General features: G+C 36.7%; 1 protein-coding gene across 4 annotated transcripts; it reads right to left on the reverse strand.

The window, feature by feature from the left end:
- Positions 1 to 3,373: 3,373 nt before the first annotated feature.
- On the reverse strand, positions 3,374 to 20,448 carry xirp1 (xin actin binding repeat containing 1). Of its 4 annotated transcripts, XM_042718193.1 has the most exons (9): positions 20,369 to 20,448; positions 19,150 to 19,253; positions 19,010 to 19,064; positions 18,590 to 18,922; positions 16,919 to 17,006; positions 11,617 to 11,774; positions 11,309 to 11,365; positions 6,058 to 10,518; positions 5,473 to 5,612 (listed from the first exon to the last, which is right to left on the reverse strand). In XM_042718193.1, exons 2-9 carry the CDS (start codon positions 19,251 to 19,253, stop codon positions 5,610 to 5,612), a joined length of 5,259 nt encoding a protein of 1,752 aa, XP_042574127.1. In that variant the 5' UTR covers positions 20,369 to 20,448; the 3' UTR covers positions 5,473 to 5,609. The 4 variants fall into 4 exon arrangements, with proteins under 4 accessions (XP_018926264.2, XP_042574125.1, XP_042574126.1 ...); XM_019070719.2 differs by having other exon boundaries at positions 3,374 to 10,518; XM_042718191.1 differs by lacking the exons at positions 16,919 to 17,006; positions 18,590 to 18,922; positions 19,010 to 19,064; positions 19,150 to 19,253; positions 20,369 to 20,448 and adding an exon at positions 14,630 to 15,110 and having other exon boundaries at positions 3,374 to 10,518.
- Between the last annotated feature and the right edge of the window lie 2,267 nt (positions 20,449 to 22,715).

The following is a 22,715-nucleotide window of genomic DNA, read 5'->3' on the forward strand; positions in this document are numbered from 1 at the left end:
CTGAATGGAGCTGTAGATGGATCTTTCTCAGAGCTGAAGAAATCAAAAGCTTCCATTTGAGATGACTCAATTAGCTCTTTGCCTGAAAGGTTTTGATCAGGCACATTAGAGGTTGATTGATGGCCTTTACTATCGAAAACATTATTAACCTCACTTTGAATGAGATTTTCCTGTTCAAGGTCAGAGCTTTTCTGTTCAAACACATTTGAAGTAAGTGATAGTGTTGATGGGTCACCTTCAGAACTTATAAAGTCAAAAACTCCATTTGGTGCCAGTTGACCATCTGTTATTCCCTCGAAAGGGTTTTGACTTTGAGTTTCACTGTTTGTCATAATATCAAAGAATTTATTAGTGGACGATTGATCAAAGACAGTAAGCATATTGTCGCCTCCAAAGATTTCTGTTGTTTGGACTGGTGTATTGTTCATACCAAAGGGATCATCATCAGTCATTTCTGAGAAAACAACAGCTTCATTTTTATTGACTTCAGTTAAGGTGTTTCCAAAACCATATGAGTTTGCCTCAATGTTTGACTCTGACGAACCAAAAATGTCAAGAGTCTTTTGATTCAAATTCACAGAAGTATTTGATGTCATATCTCCACTTTCTCCCTGAGGGTTTTCTCCAAATGGGTCTTCTTGAATAATGGAGCTCCCTATATCTACTGATGGAGTTTCCAAATCCATAATATCTGTCAATGTGTCACTGTGTGTATAATCAAGTGCATCTGAACCTGAAAAAGCCATGGCATCTGTGTTAGGGCCAGCAACTTGAGATGTAAATGCATCAGATATATCAAGAAAACCAGTTGTATCGTCATTCTGAGGCAAAGAGGAGTTGAGGCTCTCCTCAAGACCTGAAGGTTTTGAAGAGTCTAGAGAGGTCAGATCTACATGAATGTGTTCTTGTGAAGGAATAAGAGCCTCATTTCTATCAATCTCCCCAAAACCAACAGAAGCGGGCTTGTGTTGTTCACTTGACTCAAGGTTTATTGATGGCACAGTCTCATCAGCAGAGCTTCCATCATGCAATAGGATGGGATTTTCAAGGCCCTCAATTAGATTTGGTTCTTCTGCAGCATCACTTAGTTGGTTCTGTGTTGGTTTTATGGGCTCTTGAGGTGTGTTTTGACAGGTGGGCTCAGTCGAAGGTGGAGATACAGAAACATTTTCTTGTATCATTGTAGTGTCATCTACTGTCACTCCGGTTTTCTCTGGCTCCTTCTCACATGTAGTTTCAGGTTTGATTTCTGGTGTTTTCTTTATTTCTAAATCAATTTCAGAGGATGAAAAGAGTCTGCCCAGTACATTTCTAGGTTTGATATCAGATTTTTTGCTTTCCATTTTTGTCTCAGTTTTGTTCTCTTTCCTACTTGGACCAGATGTGAAGAGTTTGGAAAGAGGGCTTTTACCTTTAGACCAAGACCCTTTATTCCCTTTATCCATGGCCTTTTTGTCAGCAACCTTTGTGTTGCTTTTGTTATCAGATTTTGGAGGCATATCCAACGTTTCAGGGACTTTAGATTCAACCTTAATTATATCTGTGGGTTCTTGATTTTTGGAGGTCACAGCCTTGGCATTACTTTCAATCTCATCAACCTGCTCTAAATCACATGATTCACCACCTGGTTTAAATGATTCTTTACCACATGCTGGGATGTCATTTATCTGCGGTTCATCAAGATTCAGGATTGTTTCCATCTCACTCATATTTGCCTCATTTGCTTTGGTTTTTTCACTTTCCTGTTTTCCTACAGTCGGGAGGAATGCATCCTGCATTTGTCCATCTAAAGCTTTGGGATGTCCACCAGAATCATGGCTGTATGCATGGTGCATTTTGTCTATTAAACCTTCCAGAGGTGATTCCTCTATTTCTTTTCCTGATTCAAAAGTTGTCATATCTGCTGTCATTACATTACTATTGACAGCTGCAGGTTCAACAAAAGCATCAGTAGAGCTTTCAGCTTCTTCACTGCTGATCTCAGTGTTATTTTCCTTGTCTATATTTAAATCTGAAACAAACCGGACAGACTTTTTTATTTTCGTTGGGCTATCAGCTTTCCCATCTTCAGCCAAATCGTGTCCCCTCACAGAATCTGGTCTTGAGGTAACAGAATTGAAGTATTTGCTTGTCACTTTTCCACCTGTTGATACTTTGCTTTGTGTTCCAACTCTATCTGCAGTCTTCTGTAATGTTTTTGAACCTCTTGGATGAGGTGTATAAACATCCTCTGAATGCGGTGCACTTTTTATCATGAAGGGAGAGGCGTATGTGTTTGTCTTCTCATAAACCCGAGGTGACAGCTGAACTGATTTGTCCATTTCATCCAGCCCAGAATGAAACCTTTTCTTTTCAAGAGCATTTCTGGAGCTTCGTGCAGCAGAACGCTTGTGATCTGACCAGTCTGTTGTACTTCTTGAGGCTGAGGAAGTATTTTGTGAAAGAGGGCTGTGTCGGGTCCCCCTGTTTTCTGGTGGCCAGCTTATTTTAAGCTTGTTTGTGTTGTCGGGACATTTGAATTGATCATCTTTGTGTCTTTGCTGTCGAGATGATGGTCCTCTAGGATCATCTACAGTTGCATCAACACATGTAGGCTCTGTTTTACGTGCTGAGCTGGATTTGTTAGTAGGTTTAGGCTCCTCTGTTTTAAGGAGCCAGCGGTCTTTGTGTTGTCTATGGCCAAAACCCTCATCATAGTTGCCCTTTTTCTTAAATAACTGATGGTAATGTGTTGGGCAGTAGAACTCTCCATAAAGAGCAGAGTAATTGTAAATGCTGTAATGAAGTACACAAGTGAAGATTCAATGTTAAAGTATATGCTTTAAAATAGAACATTTCCCAGGGAATCAAGTGTTGTTGTATTTGATTTGTGATTAGATGAAATCAATATGCAATATGAATTTAATTATATAGATTGTATTTGATTTGATATTTTGACTAGCACATTTTCACATGTATTGTCATTACGAATCACAGATTTGATCAGATGTTCCAGGATTACACTAAAAACTATTTTAGAACTGATTTGCCTTCTAATGTGTAGGAAAATGATTTTGGAATTTCAAAATGGACAATTGGGATTTCTGTCTCTCACCTTAGCTTTTTATTACAGTGTTTGCAGCAGAAACAGTAACTATGTAGGATTAGTTTATCTGCCACCATTTTCTCCATTGGATAAACTGGCATCAGGCACGCAGAGCACATCTCTTTAGCAGGTGACAGGAACTATGACAACAATATAGACATACATGGAATATGAGTTTTATGCATGATGCTCACAGCATGAAGAACCTCCTATGGGAAAAAAAAAGTCAAAATTGTCATAGCATGGTGTTTTATAAAAATAAAAATAATTTAAAATTTATAACAAATACTGCTTTGTAAGTATTTTATTCATTTTAATATACAGCATTTGAAACAAGTATTTAAGAATTGCAACAGTACAAAAAAACTTGCTCTTAAAGCATCACCATAAAACTCTTTATTGTACACACATATAAAATGAGGACCACTAAAACTAATACATAAGTATTTTAAATAGAAATATAGAACTAACAATCAGCAAAAAAAGGCTACAAAACAAAATGGGCAGACAGGTTAATGTTTTTCTGCTTTGGGATGACTGAAAGTAACAAACACTTTTCTGTCTTTGCTTTTAGACAAAGAATTTGAGGAGAAGGTCTGGCCAGACCGTTGTAAAACAGGTGAAGCCATTTCTTCATATCTCCCTGGATTTGTAATTCTATCATATGAGGCAGATAATTCACCCTCGGACTGCCTGGTAACAAATGTAGATCTTTCAGAAGAGAAGTAAGTATTTCCAAAGCAGTCTATCTCTTCGTATTTCTCACTGACAGTTTTAGTGCCAATGATTCCACTTGCAACCTCAGGAATGCGCTGTACTTCAAGAACGCTGACTTTCCTCCTTGGACCTGGAGGGCTACAAACATGGCTGGCTGAGCTTTTCTCAGGGGAGGATTGTCTGAAGGTGCTACTTGCATTAGGTTGATCAGCTGCTTTTGGGTTATCTGAGTGAGGCTGTAGGGATGCGGGTGACTCCACAGGTTTTCTCGCAGCAGAATGAATGGAAATGAATGAAGGCGAGCAGGGGACATTTGAGCATGGTTTGCCCATTTGAACTTGATGTACATGTGCTACCTCTTTGGGCAGACACCTGTTATCAGTACTCTGCACCTGTTTAGATTGCACAGGTTTTGCTTTGCTGGACACAATGCTAATTTTCCTAATGTTTTTAGTATTTGGCGAGACACTGTCAGCATTTAAGGATTCACTAAACAGGCCTGACAACCCAGCAATGTCTGCCTCAGACTTTAAATTTGAAACAGAGTACAAAGCTTTTTTTATCACCTCCTCTATTTCCAGGAGTTTAGCTAATGTCTGTTCTTTCAAATTGATGATGTCCATGCTTGCTTTCTCTAGGTCCTCAAATGCAGACTCAACAGAGGATATGCTCTCTACATCATCTCTTAAGCCCTCTGTCTCTGTGCCAGCTCTTGGACAATGTCTGTGTTTCATGTTTTTGATTGGCTTGCTAATCCAAGCAGGCACATTCTCAAACAAAGTCTTTAGAGATTTGACATCCACCTCACAAGTCTCCCCCTCCATTTCTTGAACTTTTGACAAAATGGTCTTCAGCTCTTCTCGTCTCATAAGGTTTTCGAAGATCTCCATGGCTGCTTTTACGTTGCCCCTCATGATCTCGTCTTTGTGGACAGAGAGTCTCTGGCGGCGCTCATCTTCTGTCTCTCTCCTAGCTTTCTTTTCTCTCAAAACAACTTGGTTCTGAGAAGGAACTTCACATATTTCAGGTGTCTCTCTGCTGGTGGAGTGTAACTCAGCTTTATTTGTGTTCTCTTTGGAAGTTTTGGCCTGTTCCTGGATAGTTTCTCTTTGCACAACTTTAATTTTCTTTGGGAAAATTGAGGTTGTTTTCTTTTCTCCAAAATTCTGAAGTGCAACCTGAAAACCTTTGTTTAATTCATCATTATCCTTTGAATAACTTTGCATACACATCCTGATCTCCTCTGCAGCATTTATCCTTTGAATCACATTTTTCTCCATTCCTATTCTATTACAAGCAAAGGATCCATCATCAAGAGGATCTGTTTTACTGACTGATGGAGTGTCTGTATGTTGCATGTGGGAATTTTGAACCCATTGCTCAGTGTATTGCATCTTTTGAAAATCTGTAGGATCGGTGAAGTTTGTCCTCTGAACTGGTTCATGAATGTTGCATTTATTTTCTTTAATTTGGTTTAAAGTCTCCGCTGTTTCATTTTTATGCAAAGAAGTTTTGCTGGGAGCAACTTTGGGTGGGACTGCTGGAGTCTGTTGCTTATTAATAAGATGCTCAGGTGAGCTTGGACAAATATGTGGGGTTTCTGCAATATGATTGGAGCTGGTGGTGATGTGTAATGGCTTTGGTGGAATAACTGGCTTCTGATCTTTAACTTGATTACCAGTTTTTGGAGGCATGGGTGGCGGATGTCTGTCTTTTCCTACAAAAGCATTTGAGAGCTTTGAACAGTCTGTGTTGGAGCTAACAGATTCTGAATTCAGTGCCGAGATGATTAGATGCTCACTTCCGGTCACTGAAACCGAAGAAGACAATTTAGTGTCAGATGAAGGCAAATTAACAAAACTCTGCTTGCATTCTACAGTCCCTGAGTCATCTGTCATTCTGCTTGATGTGTATGTCTGTCCAGATTGTCTAAATAACATTGCTGCCTTGAAATCTCCTTTAGAAATATTAATGCTAGACTTCTCAAGAGACTGGAGTGTCTCTTGCATATTACCTCTAACAACTTCCTCCCTGACTAGATTTCTCTGCTCTGTTGCAGCACTTCGTAATGACTGGATTGCAGCCTTCACGTCACCTTTAACAATATCTGGCTCTAACTCTAAAACCTGAGCATTGTTATCTATCGCTCTTGAGTCATTTTCTGTACTCTCATGTATTATATTTTCTCTCTCTCCAACTTCATTCTGACAACAAACTCTTTCGGTGGATCCCTGATCCTTTTCTATGTCACTAACCTTTCGAAATGTTGTAGTAATCCGCTGGTTACTGAAGGAGGATGTTGTAGACTGCTCCACTGTTGTGGTGCTTTGGCACTGAGATGATTCATTTAGATTATATAGCTTTCCAGGAGTGACAAGTTCTCGTTCTACTCTCATGCTTTGGTTCTTTGCCCTCTCCAGGGATCTTTTGGCAGCCTTAACATCCCCTGAAATGATTTCCTCCTTAATTAATTTCCTTCCGTTTTCTTCTGAACACAGTTCTTCTGCCTCTATATTCAGATCGTAAATAGTGCCTGGTTCGATGACCTCACGCTCCACATGCATGCTTTGTTGTTTTGCCCGCTCCAAGGATTCAAGGGTCGCCTTAATGTCTCCAGAAATGATTTCCTCCTTCTGGACCATGACTGGCTGTTTGACTGCTTCATCAAGTTGCTGCTTTGCCGACAAAATATCACCTCTGACGATCTCCTCCTTTGGCAAGCAGTTTCCAACATCCAGATCTGTGCAGACCTCTGAGAAAACCTTTTTGACATTCTTCACATCTCCTGGTACAACATCCAAGACTGTTCTTTCAACTTGCTCCCTTTGTTGATTTAGGTTTCGCTTCGCTTCCTTGACATCACCTTGAATAATTTCAATTTTATCTCCACAAGAGGCTGACAGTTCCTCCTCAGAAAGTTCTTGCTGTAGACTCTTAAGGTCGCCCTTTTCAATGCAGCTTCGATACAAATCCACATTCCCCCTCTCGTTTTGTTCCAGTCTGCAAGACGGTTTGGTCTGCTGGTTGTGGGCAGTGGCAAGGAGGTTGCCAATGGTGGATTTGACATCTCCTCGTGCAATGTCTTGCGACTCAGTCACGTTGCTTTGACAGTGGAGGGAATACACTGTCATCTCTGGCTGCCCACCTTTGGATTCTTGCATCACCAAGCCTGTCTTGATTGTTTTTTGTTGGACGAGCAAGTTCTCAATTATTTTAACTGCTTCTTGGGTCTTACACTCTGCCTCAGGGTTATCTATGGATCCGAATGGGATTTCAAGCAATGTGCTGTGCATCTCGCCTTGTTCGTCCTCTTTAAGTAGAACAACTTTAGGTTTCAGGTTTGGTTTGAACAGTAACTGCAGCATTATGTTCCTGATGTTTCCTTCAACAACTTCCTCTTTTTGAACTTCAGGGCCCTCGTTTTTCACAATCTGATATTTTGCCATGTTTACATACTTATAATCATTTGCCTGGATGATGATTCCACTTGAATGAATGAATGAATAATGGCAAAGGCGGTAGAGTATGTCTGTCACACTCTCTACAGTGATTTTGTCCAGCGGAGTGGTCTCGAATAACCAGGTTGTGCTTTTGACGTCTGCCTTGGGAATTTCTTCCTTAGATGAAGCAAGTTCTTCAGTAGATTCATCTGTCTTTATTTTATCTAAGGCCTGTGATTCGAATAACCAAGTGCAGCGTTTTACATCTCCCTTTGTGTTATCCTCTCGATGTACAGTTGTCAAGATGGTGTTCTCATCTGGCTCACCTTTTAGAGTATCAATAGGTTGATTCTCAAACAGCCAGGTTGAGGTGCGTACATCACCTTGTTGAACATCTGTAACACTCACCATTCGCACACACTTCTTTTGACCCACTTGCTCAGTCTCAAAAAGTTGCTTGCTTTGTTGCACACTTTTCCCATTGCCTACATCTTCAACAACCCTCACAGAGGGCCCTTCTTGAGGTGCGAAGGAGTCAAGTGGCTGAGTCTCAAACTTCCAACGTGCTGATTTCACATCTCCCTTGCGCACATCCTCTTGTGTAACTGCACGGATGATGTAGATATCTTTGTCTGCTTGGATGGTATCCAGTGGCTTGGTTTCGAACATCCACCTTGCACCGCTAACATCTCCCCTCATCACTTCTTCTTTCTTTACAGTGGTAACTTCATGAAACTGTCCGTCCTTGTCTCTTATTGCATATAATGGCTGGGATTCAAAAAGCATAGTGCTGGACTTCACATTACCACTACCGCTTGTTGGCTTCTCAACACTCAGTGACTGGTGTTCAAGCACTTTGTCTTTATCCTGGATTTTGTCCAGAGAGAAAGTTTCGAAAATAAACTTATTGCTTCCGACATCCCCACCCTCAACATCACTGACACTGTGAGTTATTCTGTCCTCCTTTTCATTAATGTTGCTGATGGGCTGATTCTCGAACATCCAAGTGAATTTGTGGACCGAACCTGACTGAATTTCATTTTTCTGCTCCTTAGAGTCTTTGACACATTCACTTCCTATTTCATGAAGTGACTTTGATTCAAAGATATCCTTGACACGTGAGACATCTCCAGACTGGATATCTACCTGACTGACATATCTTACATTTTGGCCAGAATCTGTTTGCTTTGTTATTCTGTCCAAAGTTTCTGTTTCAAACAGGTGCTTCACCATCTTCACATTCATATCACTTTTTATGTCTTCCTCCACACTACTGCATAATTTCAAACTGAAGTCCTTCTTGTCTTTATTGTTATCCAGTGGCTGTTTTTCAAAAAACCAAGTGTGTGACTTCACATCAGCTTTTGGCACTGGTTCTACATCCTGGTTCCTTTCTGATTTCTCATACAAAATGTCCATTGGTTGTGTCTCAAACAGCCATTTGCACGTCTTCACGTTACCCTTTTGAAATTCTTCCTGCGTTACTGTTGAATCTGCTTCGTTCTTACTCTTCACATTGATGCAATCCAAAGGTTGTGTTTCAAACATCCATTTAGCTGTCCTCACATCACCTGCCAGGTCCTCTTGCCTTGTAATGCCCTTGATGAGCTCTACTTTCCCACTGCCTTCTTCAAATTGGTCTAAGGGTTTCGTCTCAAACATCCATTTGTAATTCTGTACATTCCCTTTGATGCATTCTTCTCTACTGACAGTCGTAACCTTGTGGAAATTTCCAGCACAGTCTTTAATTGCATACAGCGGCGTGGTTTCAAACAGTGAACGGTTGCCTTTGACATCCCCAGCTGTAATTTCGTCTATAAGACTTTGTGCTTTCTCAGAGATGTTACTAAGAGGTAATGTTTCAAAAAGGTTCTTAAAAGTCTTCACATCTCCTTTCTCAACATCTTGAACTTTGTTTCCACTGTCACTTGTTGTTTTGCCAATACTGCATTTCTCAAACTGCAGCCTTTTATCTTTAACTTCGCCTTTTTCATCACTTGACACCACAACTTTCTTAAGCTGTCCCACCTCATAGCTGTCTTTCAGAGTGTCCATGGGCTGAGTTTCAAAAAGCCATAGTGTGGATCCTACATTTCCTCCAACAACTGCCTCCTTTTCTGAAATTTCACCCACAGACTCTCCTTTAAGAGATGACAGGGGTTGGTTTTCAAATAGCTTTAGTTTGTTATGAACATCTGCTTCCCCAGTGATGTCTTCCACTGTTCCTTTGAACTTTTGTTCTTCCACAGCACCTTCATGAATTGCATCAAGTGGCTGGGTCTCAAACATCCATTTTTTCTCATCTACACCACCTTTCTGGGCTTCCTCAAGTGAGATCCCTCTAATGATTTGCACACCAGCTCCTTTATTAATGTGGTCCAAGGGTTGAGTTTCAAAAAGCCAACGTGCTGTTTTAAATTCACTGCTTTGGATTTCCTCTCTACAGATTGATTTGATTTCATGGATATTGCCACTGCTATCCCTAATTGCGCAACAGGGATCTGCCTGAAAGAGTCTGACTGTTTTCTTCACATCTCCTTTATTCTCCTGGAGTTCTGATTTGAGTGTTAAAAAGTGCTGGTCTTCAACAGAGCAGCAGCGGCCTAAAGCTTCCAATGGTTGGGATTCAAACAGGAGACGTGTACCTCTCACATCTCCCTTCTGAACAGCTTCCTTCAGTACAACCTCCACGATTTCCTCATTCTCCATGTTTGTCTTACTGATTGAATCTAGGGGCTGTGTCTCAAACAACCAGGTGGCCGTGCGAACATCTCCTTTGACTACACCTGGCCTCTCTCCTGCTGTTGTGTGTTGACTATCAAACACTGAATGCTCAAACAAAGAGGATTTGCCCCTCACATCCCCACCTTGAAGATTTTCCTCATTGAGAAGTTTTTTAGTTTCATGTGGGTCTCCAATATTGTCAAGAGTCCAGTTCTCAAATATCCAGCGCATGGACTGGACTTCTCCCTGATATGCTGTGTCTGCTGCTTGGGGATTTATTGCATCTATTAGTTCTTCATCTACATCATCAAGATTCATCTTTAACTCAGGATGAATGTGTTTAAAAAGACGCTTCAGTTCACTTTTCTGTCGTTGCTGGTAGAATTCTGAGAAGGTTTCTTTTGGAGGTGGTATGGGGAGGACGTTCTGGCTTTGATCCTTTTGAAGTGATTCCAGAATCTGAGGTCTTGGTAGAGGAGGTGGAGGAGGAGGAAAATCATCATCTCCACTGGAGGCATCTGTCACTTTTATCTGTTTGGCTTTTTCTGCCATCTTTGATGCAAAGAAGAAGTATGAAGTCTCAAGTTACTCTCCACAATACAATAAATTAAATTGTCATAATGGTAAACTCTTAATTAAAACACTTCGAATAAAAATGTTAGTATTATTAAGCTAAAAAGCCATACTTTACCTTTTTTCTGAGTTTAGCTGGAACAGCTGATTTAGTTCACTGCACACATATTCATGTGAGGTTCGACTTCATTTATGGTGGTTTTCAGCCTTGTTAGTCGAAAATTCACGCTCCACAACAAATACAGTTTCATTTCCAAACATTAAAAAAAAAAAGCTTGAAAGAATAGGAACAAGAATATTTTCTGGAATATGATTCACTGAGACCACAACAAAACGGCAGCTATAATGCCAACTAAATGAAGGAATATCATAAAATGTATTAGGCTACAAAGACTACAAACTCAAAAGATTTTCATGCTGTGCCTTTTAGACATGTGTGCCTATTAAGAAGTCTACTTTCAATGTATCACAAATCCTGTCATTAACAAGGCTACATTTTTACAACATCACTGTTACCATGGCTTTGATTTTGATTTAATTATAATGGTAACATATCCTGCCTGTGTGGAAATATTGTAATGAAGCATTGCTAAATGAGTTCTTGTTGCTTTTTTTAAATATACTAAGACAGTCACAAGAAAGTCTGTGTAATTTCCATTATATTTGTTTCTAAATTATTAACACAGCACCTATTAGCATTAGTCATTAGTCACACAGCAGGCTTTTACATAATGATCCAGACTTAGAAAGTCAGCTTAGAAAGTCATACCTTGCTTTGTTTCTTCTTCTTTCCGCTTGTGATCAAGTGCTCCTGGAACACACTGCCCTGAGAAAGAAGCATGCTTAATTATTCCTGCTCATTTTTCATAAAAGACACTCAAGACTTAATTTGCATAAAGCAAACAACACATCACTTTAGTGACTGAGGAAAATACTGGCCAACAAGAGACATGTGCTGTAAAATGAGCATGTACCAGACTTCACAGCATTGCATGCATGTGTGTGTTCAGTCTGAGCACTTGACCTCATAGATGCCTGTGTGTTGTGAGTGATATGACAGATGCAGTGAGCACTCACTTGCTGTTCGATATATCCTGAGGAGTCTGCAGCTGCTACCTTTGAGAGGTAAAGGGCAGATCTGTCTTTCACGCTCGGGATAGGAGAGGATGTGTACTTTTGTTTGTGGTCTTGATAGGAGGCAGATTCTCTGTCTTTCTTGAAATGTTTCTTATCATCTAATTTACATAAAAAAACAAATATTGTTACAAAACTACAATCAGAAATGATTTATAAACTAAAAATAATGACTCATATATTCCATATGCAACGTCATTAATTATTATGACATGTTTTTCATTGTTTTATTTGACTTTTGTTTTTGGAATACGAATTTATGGCTTTCGATAGTAGATGATGTTTGTTTTGGTATTACCTGGTGATTATTTGAACACAATTTAATTATTCATTAAATTGCATTATCTATTAAAGATTATTTTTACATTTTATATGTGCATTTAAAAAAAAGAAAAGCCCCTACATACAGCTGTTTATGAAGGCTTTATGCAATACAAATGTGACAAACTATCTGTGGCATGCTATCTAAGCAGATTTTGTCATCATTTTGTGTTCATAAAAATAAATTAAAATCAAACATTTTTGTGTTAGATTCAGAAGTAGGCTAGAAATAAGACAAGTGTGACCTGACCCAGTTCCTTGGCCATTTAGTGGCTCTGATAGTGGTGTATATATAGACTGAGGCTGGTGTTGGTATGCTTTTATCTGTGTGCTATTATTATATTTCAAGGACCTATGGAAACTATTTAACTCCACACATACTATATGAATGTGTAATTGCAAAATATTTGGAATAGATGATTTTTTTAAGTTACATTTGCTACAGTCAGTTGTCTGTTTACCTCTCAGGTGTGCTATTACCATTTGATTTTATTTCGTTGCATGACCTCTAACTAAAAAAAAAAAGTGTTCTACATGCCGTTGTAAAATGTCAAAAAGAAACAACAGTCATGTCAGCCCAATCCTGACCCTGGAAATTGTTCATTTTTGCTAGCATCACTGAAGCATTTTCATATATATATATATATATATATATATATATATATATATATATATATATATATTGGATCGGGCATCCAAAAACAATACTGTATAGTAGTAAAATAGCTATTTATAATGATAAAAATTGGTTATTTAGCTGACACAAGAAGTTTGTTACCAAACAATCAAAAAAGTTTTTTTTTTCTTTGTATCTTCTGTATTAGTGTGCTTGATGTGACCTGAAGTTTCTGAATGCTGAATTACAGTAGATCGTTTATAATTCTTGATGATATGTCAAGTAATGATGGTTTGGAGCAGCAGAAGAGCACATCAAATTATTGTAAAGCTGCCGTAAGCTTGATCAAAACAAAAGCTTTCCCTATGAGGCCAGGAGCACTAGAGGCAGCACAGGTCTGTCAGCTGTAACTAATGATTAAATTCACGCATACCTCTGTTTTTCACACTGTAAGCTCTCATGGGACAAAAGGACAGGGCCCATCACTGGCGCCACTCACGAGTCTGGGCTTAAAACGTTTGCATAGCTGGATGAGCACACAGAATAACAGGGCCATACAACACTGGGGTCTCATAGACGTTACTGTTTCGCAGAGAGAGATATCATCAAGCTGTGTACAAGCCTGAATATTGTGCTCTCTGATTTGTTAAAAATGCATTTAGCTAAATTATTAAAACAACAGATGTTACATTTTAAGGAGCAGCACCAGCAAAACATTTAGCTAAGGATTTAAATGAAAACACTGTGTGTAAAGTTTATGTAAAATTTCATTTGATATTTGTGATAAAAATGCATTTCCATTAAGCCTAATCTGACATAAAGGGTGTAATCAAGGAATTATAATGTATGGTTACGGACAAGATCAAAGGCCTCTGTTGAGTTAAACTGACCATCTCTCCCTGCTTGCTTTTTTTTCATTTAAAATAATTTAATTTAGAAGTGAGCCGAATGATCTACACATTTATCTGTGATACAGTTTATTAGATGATGAAGTCAGCTCTCATTCACAGCTATTCAGAAGCAGGAATGGAGGGCAAAGCTATTAGTGTCCAAGAATGTGAGTGCTTTTGTGCTGCTGACAGCTGTCCAAATTATTGTGATATGTGCTTGGTATTTATTCTCCTCAGCTGCCTTCCTTAGTTTCCTGTGAGCACTCAAAGGTCTTGTTAAAACCACAACAACTTAAAACCATGACTTAAAATAGGGCAGTATTGACAAAGGCATGTTTAACTTTATGATATTAACCACAATATTCAAAAAAAAGGTTTCAGGTGGTATTTACACTTCTGTTCAAAAGTTTGGGGTTGGTAGGATTAAAAAAAAAAGAAAATAAATTAATACTTTTATTCAACAAGTTTGCGTTACATTAAACAAAAGTAAAGAGTTATATTGTTACGAAATAAATGCTGTTCTTACAGATTTCCTGTTCATCAAATAATCCTGAAAAAAAATTTATGGTTTCCACAAAAATATAAACTGTTTTCAACATTGATGTTTCTTGAGCAAATCAGCATATTAGAATAATTTCTGAAGGATCATGTGACACTGAAGACTGGAGTAATGACTGTTCAGCTTTGTCATCACAGGAATAAATTACATTTGAAAATATATTGAGATAGAAAGAGATGGTAATAATATATAACAATATTACTATTTTTACAGTATTTTTTGTCAAATAAATTGAACCTTGGTAAGTAAAAGAGACTTAAAAGACCTGTTGTTAGAGCTCAGGTTAAATAAGTAACTGCCCTTATTTTACTTGGGGTTAATTATTATACATTTTAGATAATTATCATTACATCATAAAACATAAAGCTTGACATCAATGGATCATTTGAAATTTGCATTTAAAACGACAACATGACCATCATGTTCTGGTATAATTAAGGAACAGTTCTCAAATCAAAATTTAAATGACAATATTTTAATTTATGTCAGATTTAGTTCATATAATCTATAAAATGCATTTTAATTTATACTATTCACAGGCTTCCTGTCCACACTGATTACTGTACTCACAGAGTGAATTGCAGGTCTTACTGCCTTTAAAGCCTCAATCTTGTATATTTCCGCAGGTGATGACTTGTGTCTCTGTGAGTGTTCGTCTGACTCTGATGCTGTCTGTAGCAGTAGTCCTGTCTCTCTCTGTCCCTCTCTAATGGGTGACAGCTGATTTTTATCACTGCTCACCGCGGAGCAGGGATGAGGCCAGCCTGCTATTTTGGAAGCAGCATGGGCGGTACTCCACACGCATGAGTCAATCAGGGTTTTTGGAAGTGACTGGGGTACAGGGAACCCCCTTCAGCATAATTCCCACAATTGACACATTAGTCTAGATTTTCTTCCTAATGCCATCAGATGTTTGAAAGGTACTGAAAAACACATTTCTGTGGCTTTTTGGCTGACTGTTCAGAAAGTCTCATGTAACATCTCTATTTTTAACTGTTTATGAATTAAAATCCTAAAACTGAACACTACTAATAGGAACATCATGCCCAGTGATTTTTGATGGTGTCAAAATAGCTTGCTAATACATCTCAAAATAATAATAAGGCACTGACTAAAGCCATAAATGTACTTGTGAGTATTAATACTTACGAATTGTTGAAACATGTGGTAATCTGAGACGATAATGACACTGTTCTATAGAAGTTACATATTTAAGCTTTAATATAATCTCTGTGTTGTGGGGAGTATTGTGGATAAGACTATACACAGAACTTGCGGTGTATTTTGACAAAAAATATTGTATAAAATGGTCCTGAAATTTGTTTGGACACTAAACTCAAACTTCATTTGTAAAAGAGTGACTGTATTAAGTCAGTTTGCACAGTTCATCACATTAACATTAATATGTTCTACATATATAAATATACTTTTTAATAAAACCTTTTCTATTCTTTCAAAGTACCTGTTGCTAATGTTATTTTTCCTTAAATAAATGTGTATTAATTATAATTAAATTATATTATTTATTTAAAAAAAATGCTTAAATAACTAAAAATCTATATTTATATTACTATTTTTGTATTAATAATATATTGTTCTGAGTATCTAAATCTAAAGACACATCTCTTCCATCCACACTCTATTCTATTTCTATTCTGTCTACTTGTTTTCTTTTTATTTATTAAAAAAACTTGACCCTCTAACACTAGTGTTCTCTACTCTCTTCATTCTATCTACTTTTCTTTTTAAAAAATAATAACTTGACCTTCAAACACTACCTCAATCTATTCTATCTCTTTTCTACCTACGTTTTATTCTTTTTATTTATTATTAAAAACTTGTATGACTTACAAGGACTTGTCATAACACTTATATATTTTTGACTCTTTTGTTGTTTTGATTGCTTCTATTACCATCATTTTGAAGTTGCTTTGGATTAAAGCGTCTGCTAAATTATTAAATGTAAATGTAATAAAATTACATTCTTACATTGTTCAAGGGACAGTTCCCCCAAAAATTAAAATTCTGTCATCACTCACCCTCAAATTGTTCTAAACCTGTATGACTTTCTGTCTTCTGTTGCACACAAAAGAAGATATTTTGAAGAATGTTCATAACCAAACAGTTAATGGTAGCCATTGACTTTCTACAGTTTTTTTTTCAAGTCAGTGGCTACCATTTGGTTACCAACATTCCTCAAAATATCTTCCTTTGTGTTCAGCAGAAGAAAGAAACTCATACAGGCTTGGAAAAACTTTACATTTTTGGGTGAACTATCCAAATAAAAGTGGTTTAACTATATCTAAAATACTTTTATGACCACTGTATGACAATAAAATACCATTGTAGACACAGCAGGTTTTTTTTTTCTTGAAGTAAAGACTTTGAAGGGTCTCTCAATCCAAAGACACTGAATCAGCCCAGTCCAAAGTGTTACTCAAGCATTATGAATGTAAGGTCTGTGGCATAACTGTCACTGTATACAGTATTTTATGTCTCCTGAATGCACTGTGCACATACTTACATGTCCTCACATTCAGTCCTGCTCTCGGCCCTTATTGAAAACCTGTGAAATACGACTCACTATTTGCAGACAGGATTTTGTGTATGTGACGTTAAGTCGAAACTATTCTGTTAGGATTATTTGAGGAATATTTTTACCACAGACACAGCTGGCAACGCATCCTTGCAAAGGTTTTGTCTCACATAAGGCAAAAGTTCACATGACCTTTGACCTCACAGTTACTGACTAACATCAAAGCTGAGTTAATAAGTAATAAATAACTGGCATATATGCTCCCTCATTTACACTAGTTGTACAAATAATTAGGTGTATTTATAATGTGTTAATCAACTTACCATTCAGTCCAGTGGAGGAGCGGGTGACATATCCAGGAACCCCACTGATTGTCCTTCTTCTCATTGTCTCATTGAAGGTTTTTTCTTTCTATCAAGGTAATCAAAAATATGTTTTATTATATATTATAATATTATATTAAAATTATAAAAATATTAATAATAATATTAAGTTATATTAATATTTACTATAATAATAGTAGTAGAATTATTTATTGTTTTATCCTATTTTAGACAGGTTAGGATAGGTTAACAATAGATTTTTAAAATAAAATATACATAGTATTATTATTATAAAGGCATTGTTGATTTATTGGTTTTATCTTTTTTTTTTTTTTTATTAAAAAAATGTGTGAATTCATATTGAAATGACTCCAACCCGTTTGACTTAATTTTCATATCATATTTGTTTTATTTATATATAACTGAACATTTTCTTGCTCATCTCTGGTTCTTAGGACAGAATATAAATAATAATAGGGATTTATGATTATAATAATAATATTACTAAAAATGTAAGTAATATTATTAGAATATTAGCATATTTTTATATCCTTTGTAACTCTATTTTAAAGTGTGTCAGCTCCTATTGAATAGACTCTGAAAGTGTTATTTTAGTATTGTTTATATACTATTTGAATTAGCTTTTATTTTTATATTTTCATTTTAATTTGGTAAAACTTTTTATTTATGTTTAATATGCTTTTATAATTTTTAGTATTTTAGTTCAGTTCTAATTTTTATTTCCAGTTAATTTTAGTGCTTCAAGCTTTAGTGTTTCAACTTAAAGGGATACTCCACCCCAAAATGAAAATTTTGTCTTTAATCACTTACCCCCATGTCATTCCAAACCCATAAATGTTTCATTCGTCTTCGGAACACAATTTAAGATATTTTTTATGAAAACCGGGAGGTCTGTGACTGTCCCATTGACTGCCAAATAAATAACAGTGTCAAGGTCCATAAAAGTATGAAAGACATTGTCAGAATAATCCATCTGCCATCAGTGGTTCAACCGTAACATTATGCAGCGTTGAGAATACTTTTTGTAAGCGAAAATAACGACTTTATTCAACAATTCCTTTGTCAACAGTCTCCTCTGTGTCTCTCCATATCACCGTATGCTTTGTATGCTCTTCTGTATCAACCACACCACAAGGATGTGCTGTTCATCGCTTCATGGCGTTACGGTTGAACCACTGATGGCATATGGACTACTCTGACGATGTCTTTCATACTTTCCTGGACCTTGACACTGTTATTTACTTGGCAGTCTATGGGACAGTCACAGGCCTCCCAGTTTTCATCCAAAATATCTTAAATTGTGTTCCGAAGATGAACGAAGCTTTTATGGGTTTTGAACAACATGGGGGTAAGTGATTAATGACAAAATTTTCATTTTGGGGTTGAGTATCCCTTTAAACATTTGTCTTATTTTTTCATAGTTTAAATTTACATCAAATATATATATATATTTTCAGATTTATGTCAATTAACAAAAATGTACTGAATAGATTTAGTTTTAGTTTTAGTTATAGTTAACAATAATAACCCTGGGCTGAACACATAATTTATTGATTAAATTAGGAGAAAAGCATATATGCTCCTTTCCTGATCCATGACCGTCCATGTTACACAAACAGAAATAAAACATGACGTGACTGTTACACACACCTGATGAGCCTTGTCCTTTTTGGCGCTGGTGACAGTAGTAGCACCAGAATAGACTTTCTCCCACCCTGTCGGTGCCTCCCTCCACTGTGAGGCACTTGGACTCACTGGGCTGCTTTTGGTTTTTGGTGTGACGTTGAGCCGAGGGCTGCTGGCATACTTCTTTGACTCAAACAGGACCCTCTGAGCGTTAGGGCCCACCAGGTCTGGCTGGGGCAGCATGTCCATTGAAATACTTCTGGACAAAGTGTTATTTGTCCCACTGAGGGACTCATATCTCCTCCAGAGATTTTCAACTTTATTCTCTTCATGGTTTGATCTTCTCAGGCCAGATGACTGCGGGATACAGAGATCTATGTATGCCGCAATTGACTGAGAGTATTGCTATTCCACTTATTATACAATCAATCAAAGTGATTTTACCTTAGAACATGCCTCTTCTCTGTCAATATCTGTGAGATCCACACAGCTTTCATACCTAACAAAAACAGCCAGGTTCAGGCAATAAACTTCAAGGAACAGGTGGAATATGGTACATAGAATATGGTAGTCTGTATATTTACCTTTCAACAAGCTGAGAAACAGGTGTCCTTCTGTCCCAAATCCATGAACTATGACCTCCAGAGAGGCTCTTAAGAGACTGACTTCTTCTCAAGGTAAAGCTCATCTTAGTGGAGAAAATAAATCAGTAAGTAAATCAAACACAAAATAGTTATTTTAACTTTTAATTAATAACTTTTATACTACGGGGCCGTTGAATGCGTCAGTCTGATTAGTTTAACAAATGTGTGTGTAGTTATTTTCAGGGAAACCAATGGCTAAAGTAGTTCCATCCCATATATATTCATACACACACACACACACACACACACACACACACACACACACACACACACACACACACACACACAAACAATTATGTTTTTCTTTGTATTTTCTTTTTATATTTGTTTTTGTTTTATAGTTAAATTTATCTATCGCATATGTTTGAATTAAATAATCAAATAACTGAATAAAGAATGAAATAATGAAGTTTGATATTTAACTTCACTTTGTGTTGTGGCTGCATTACCACCTCAGGTGTACTTTTTCTTTCAAATAATTCAAATATTTCAAAATATTCAGAATAATTTTCCATAAAAGTATATCATGTTTTTGTTAAATGGCTCTATATTTGATCAATTTTTAAACACCATAGGTTAAAGGATGAAGTCAAATAAAAAGATCATACATTATTTTAACATTTATTTCCTAATTTAATTCAAACGGTTGTGGTAGATAAATAAATAAAATAAAACCATAAAATAAGGAAAATATTTTAAAATGTATAAAGAAATCTTGAAAATAATTGTTAATCCAGTCTAACACAGCACCAGTAAAACAGTGTGTAAATGACTTTGGTCACATGATCCACCTGCTTGTCAGCCCTTCTCTCATCTGACTCAGTTAATGTTTATCATTCATATGCTTTGTTACATTACACATTGAAAGCTTTGCTGTATTGTGCAATTTTAACAAAATATGCACAAATAGCAAAAAAGTTGAGATCTTTTAAATAATCATGCACACAGGAATAAAATGAAAGTGAATAGATGAAATATCAGAAAACATCAATCAGAATCAATACACTACACAGTTACTGCAGTTCATTTAGTATGACTAAATGTTTATTAGACTAAATTTGTGTAATTTGCCTATTTATGAGCCTAAATATGACTTTAAGTACCCAAAAAAATGAACTGACAAAATATCACATCAATACATCTTTAGCTAGAGAGTTACCTTAAGCGATCAGTCTTGCGCTCCTCATTTCCTTCTGTTACGTTGTGCAGTGTGAACTGGAGCATCACTCACAAGACACTCCTGTCACACAGGACAAAGTCCCTCATTTACAGCCTGACCTCAGGTTTCCTGAAAACTGTGTGATCACTTATTTATCACCAAATCTGACATGAGGGTTAAATAAAGGGTAAAACGGGTCTTTTATACATTGCATTTACAGTACTGATAATTGTGTTTACTGATAAGTAGAGCATTAAAGAAAATGGTTATAATATGATGACAGCTTCCTTGCATGTTAGCATACAGATATTCAAATTTAAACTCATTTACTCATCAACAAGAGGGTTTCAAGTTATGGCTGTCTGCTAGATGTTAGTCCAGACAAAACACTTGGGGAATGTAAAGGTTAGTATGCACTTACTGAGGTCATGTGTGCTCTGGACATCATCTTGCTATTCATAGACACTGAATGAATGTATGAATGAATGCCTAACATTGTTCCGCACCTTCCTGGTCATGCACTGAAGAGTGATCTGGATGCTGATCTGGGGACTTTGAGATCCTAAACTCCAGAAACAGAATAGTACAACAGAATTTGACTACAGGCTTCCTCTTTAGTGCAAAAATAGAAATTCAATCTAATGCACGTTTTCACATTTAGATATAATAGGCATACTCATGCCGTTCAAATAAAAGTACAGAACAGCCAACAGTCAAGACCTAACAAGCGTTCTCCCTTCAAGGTCTCTCTGAATTCTTCATAACGTCTTTGTTGCTCTCTGCATATGCTAGTGAACAGGGAACCCAACAGCCAATGTCGTTTATTTACCACTAGATGGCGATCTCGTTCCCATAAATGTGTCATTATTTTAGATTACTGAATCATAGGTAGGCTACATAACGTCATTATATATATATATATATATATATATATATATATATATATATATATATATATATATATATATATATATATATATATATATAGAAACTACAAGGCTGACCATGGCTATTAAGCTCTAAAAAAAAGTTTGGATAAATATACAATATGTATTTATGACTGTTAAACATGATGTGGAAAAAAAAAACAAGTTACACGGAGGAGAATAAATCTATTGTGCTTCTAGCTAGTGCTTTGAGCAAAAACTGAGGGCTTTTTTTTTACTTTCTAATGCTGAACTTTCATAATGTTATTTCACTGTGTTTTTTTTTTTTTTTTTACAAGAACTCTAATCCTCATTTTTCGCTTTGTCATTCTATTATTTACACATCAAATGAACATCCTCAGTCATCATTTCTGCTCTATTTGGACACATCCTTTCGCTTCAGACAGTCGCTGTTCCCATAGTGACGTCAAAGCAACGTCAGAGGATGAATGTGTTAATATGTCACATTTATATAGTGAATGATGTGGGGGAAGATAACAATGAAATAGCTAATGGCCGTTATTGGTCATCTCTCTTTCTGGTGCTTTATGACTCACTATTGCAACACAATAATTATTAATAACTAAAGACAGGGAAAAGCAGTTCTGTTTTATAAAGAAATGAAGGGAATTTGAATTACAAAGGAATAGATTTTTTTATGTATGACTGTCATTACATTCTCTAGCATTTGAAAATGGCAAACTTTTTATTTTTATTTTTGCTGTTGGTCTTGGATTAGACATTGTCTACTCTTTCTTTGTCTACAACTCTACAAAGACTTCTGGGACTTGATCTCAGTGAATGAAGTGAGAAAGGTGTACTGTACTTCCAAACCAATGTGTAGCACTACGGCAATCTTTTTATAGATAGCTATACTTAGAAACAGGTTAAACCCAGGAGAATCCTCTGCAGCACAATGCAAATTACTGGAGCAGAAGTGTGTGTCTCTCTGTGTGTGAGGAGGGATTCAGCTTTTAATTTTCCACAATAGTTAATGCAAATGACCACTGATACAAGAAAGGGATATGTTTCAAGACTATACTCAAGACTTAAAAACATAAGAATGTTAAAAGCTGCTTTCCATACCCTTTTCTTACCATGTAGTGCTACAGATTGAGTAGGACACACCTGGTGCACTGAATTGTCATGGCAACACAAGCAAAAGCCTGTCTATTCAGATGGATAGACAAACACCACTAGAACATAAGCATAGCTGTTGCTGCTGAAATGCCCAAACACAAAGGCTCTGCCATTAGATTTGCATTTCACATTAAAATCTGTATCTGGATCCCACCTGTATTTATCAGTCATTTGATTAGAGGTCTTTAACTCTCCATTGCCTCAAGTCATAAACAAATAAAAGCTATGGAAATGTGCAACTCAGTATTGCATGCTGAATTAGTGTTGTGAAGTCCAGAAGC

The sequence above is a fragment of the Cyprinus carpio genome, chromosome B2 (genome assembly GCF_018340385.1).
Source record: "Cyprinus carpio isolate SPL01 chromosome B2, ASM1834038v1, whole genome shotgun sequence".
NCBI classification, from domain to species: Eukaryota; Metazoa; Chordata; class Actinopteri; order Cypriniformes; family Cyprinidae; genus Cyprinus; species Cyprinus carpio.

Excerpts from the sequence above, each read along its gene's own strand:
- xirp1 (XM_019070719.2), bottom strand. The coding sequence starts at position 19,253 with ATGAGCTTTACCTTGAGAAGAAGTCAGTCTCTTAAGAGCCTCTCTGGA. Across the intron at positions 11,775-16,918 it reads CTCCTCCACTGGACTGAATG|ATGATAAGAAACATTTCAAG; the intron begins GTAAGTTGATTA and ends TATGTAAATTAG. Across the intron at positions 11,366-11,616 it reads CAGGATATATCGAACAGCAA|GGCAGTGTGTTCCAGGAGCA; the intron begins GTGAGTGCTCAC and ends CTTCTTTCTCAG.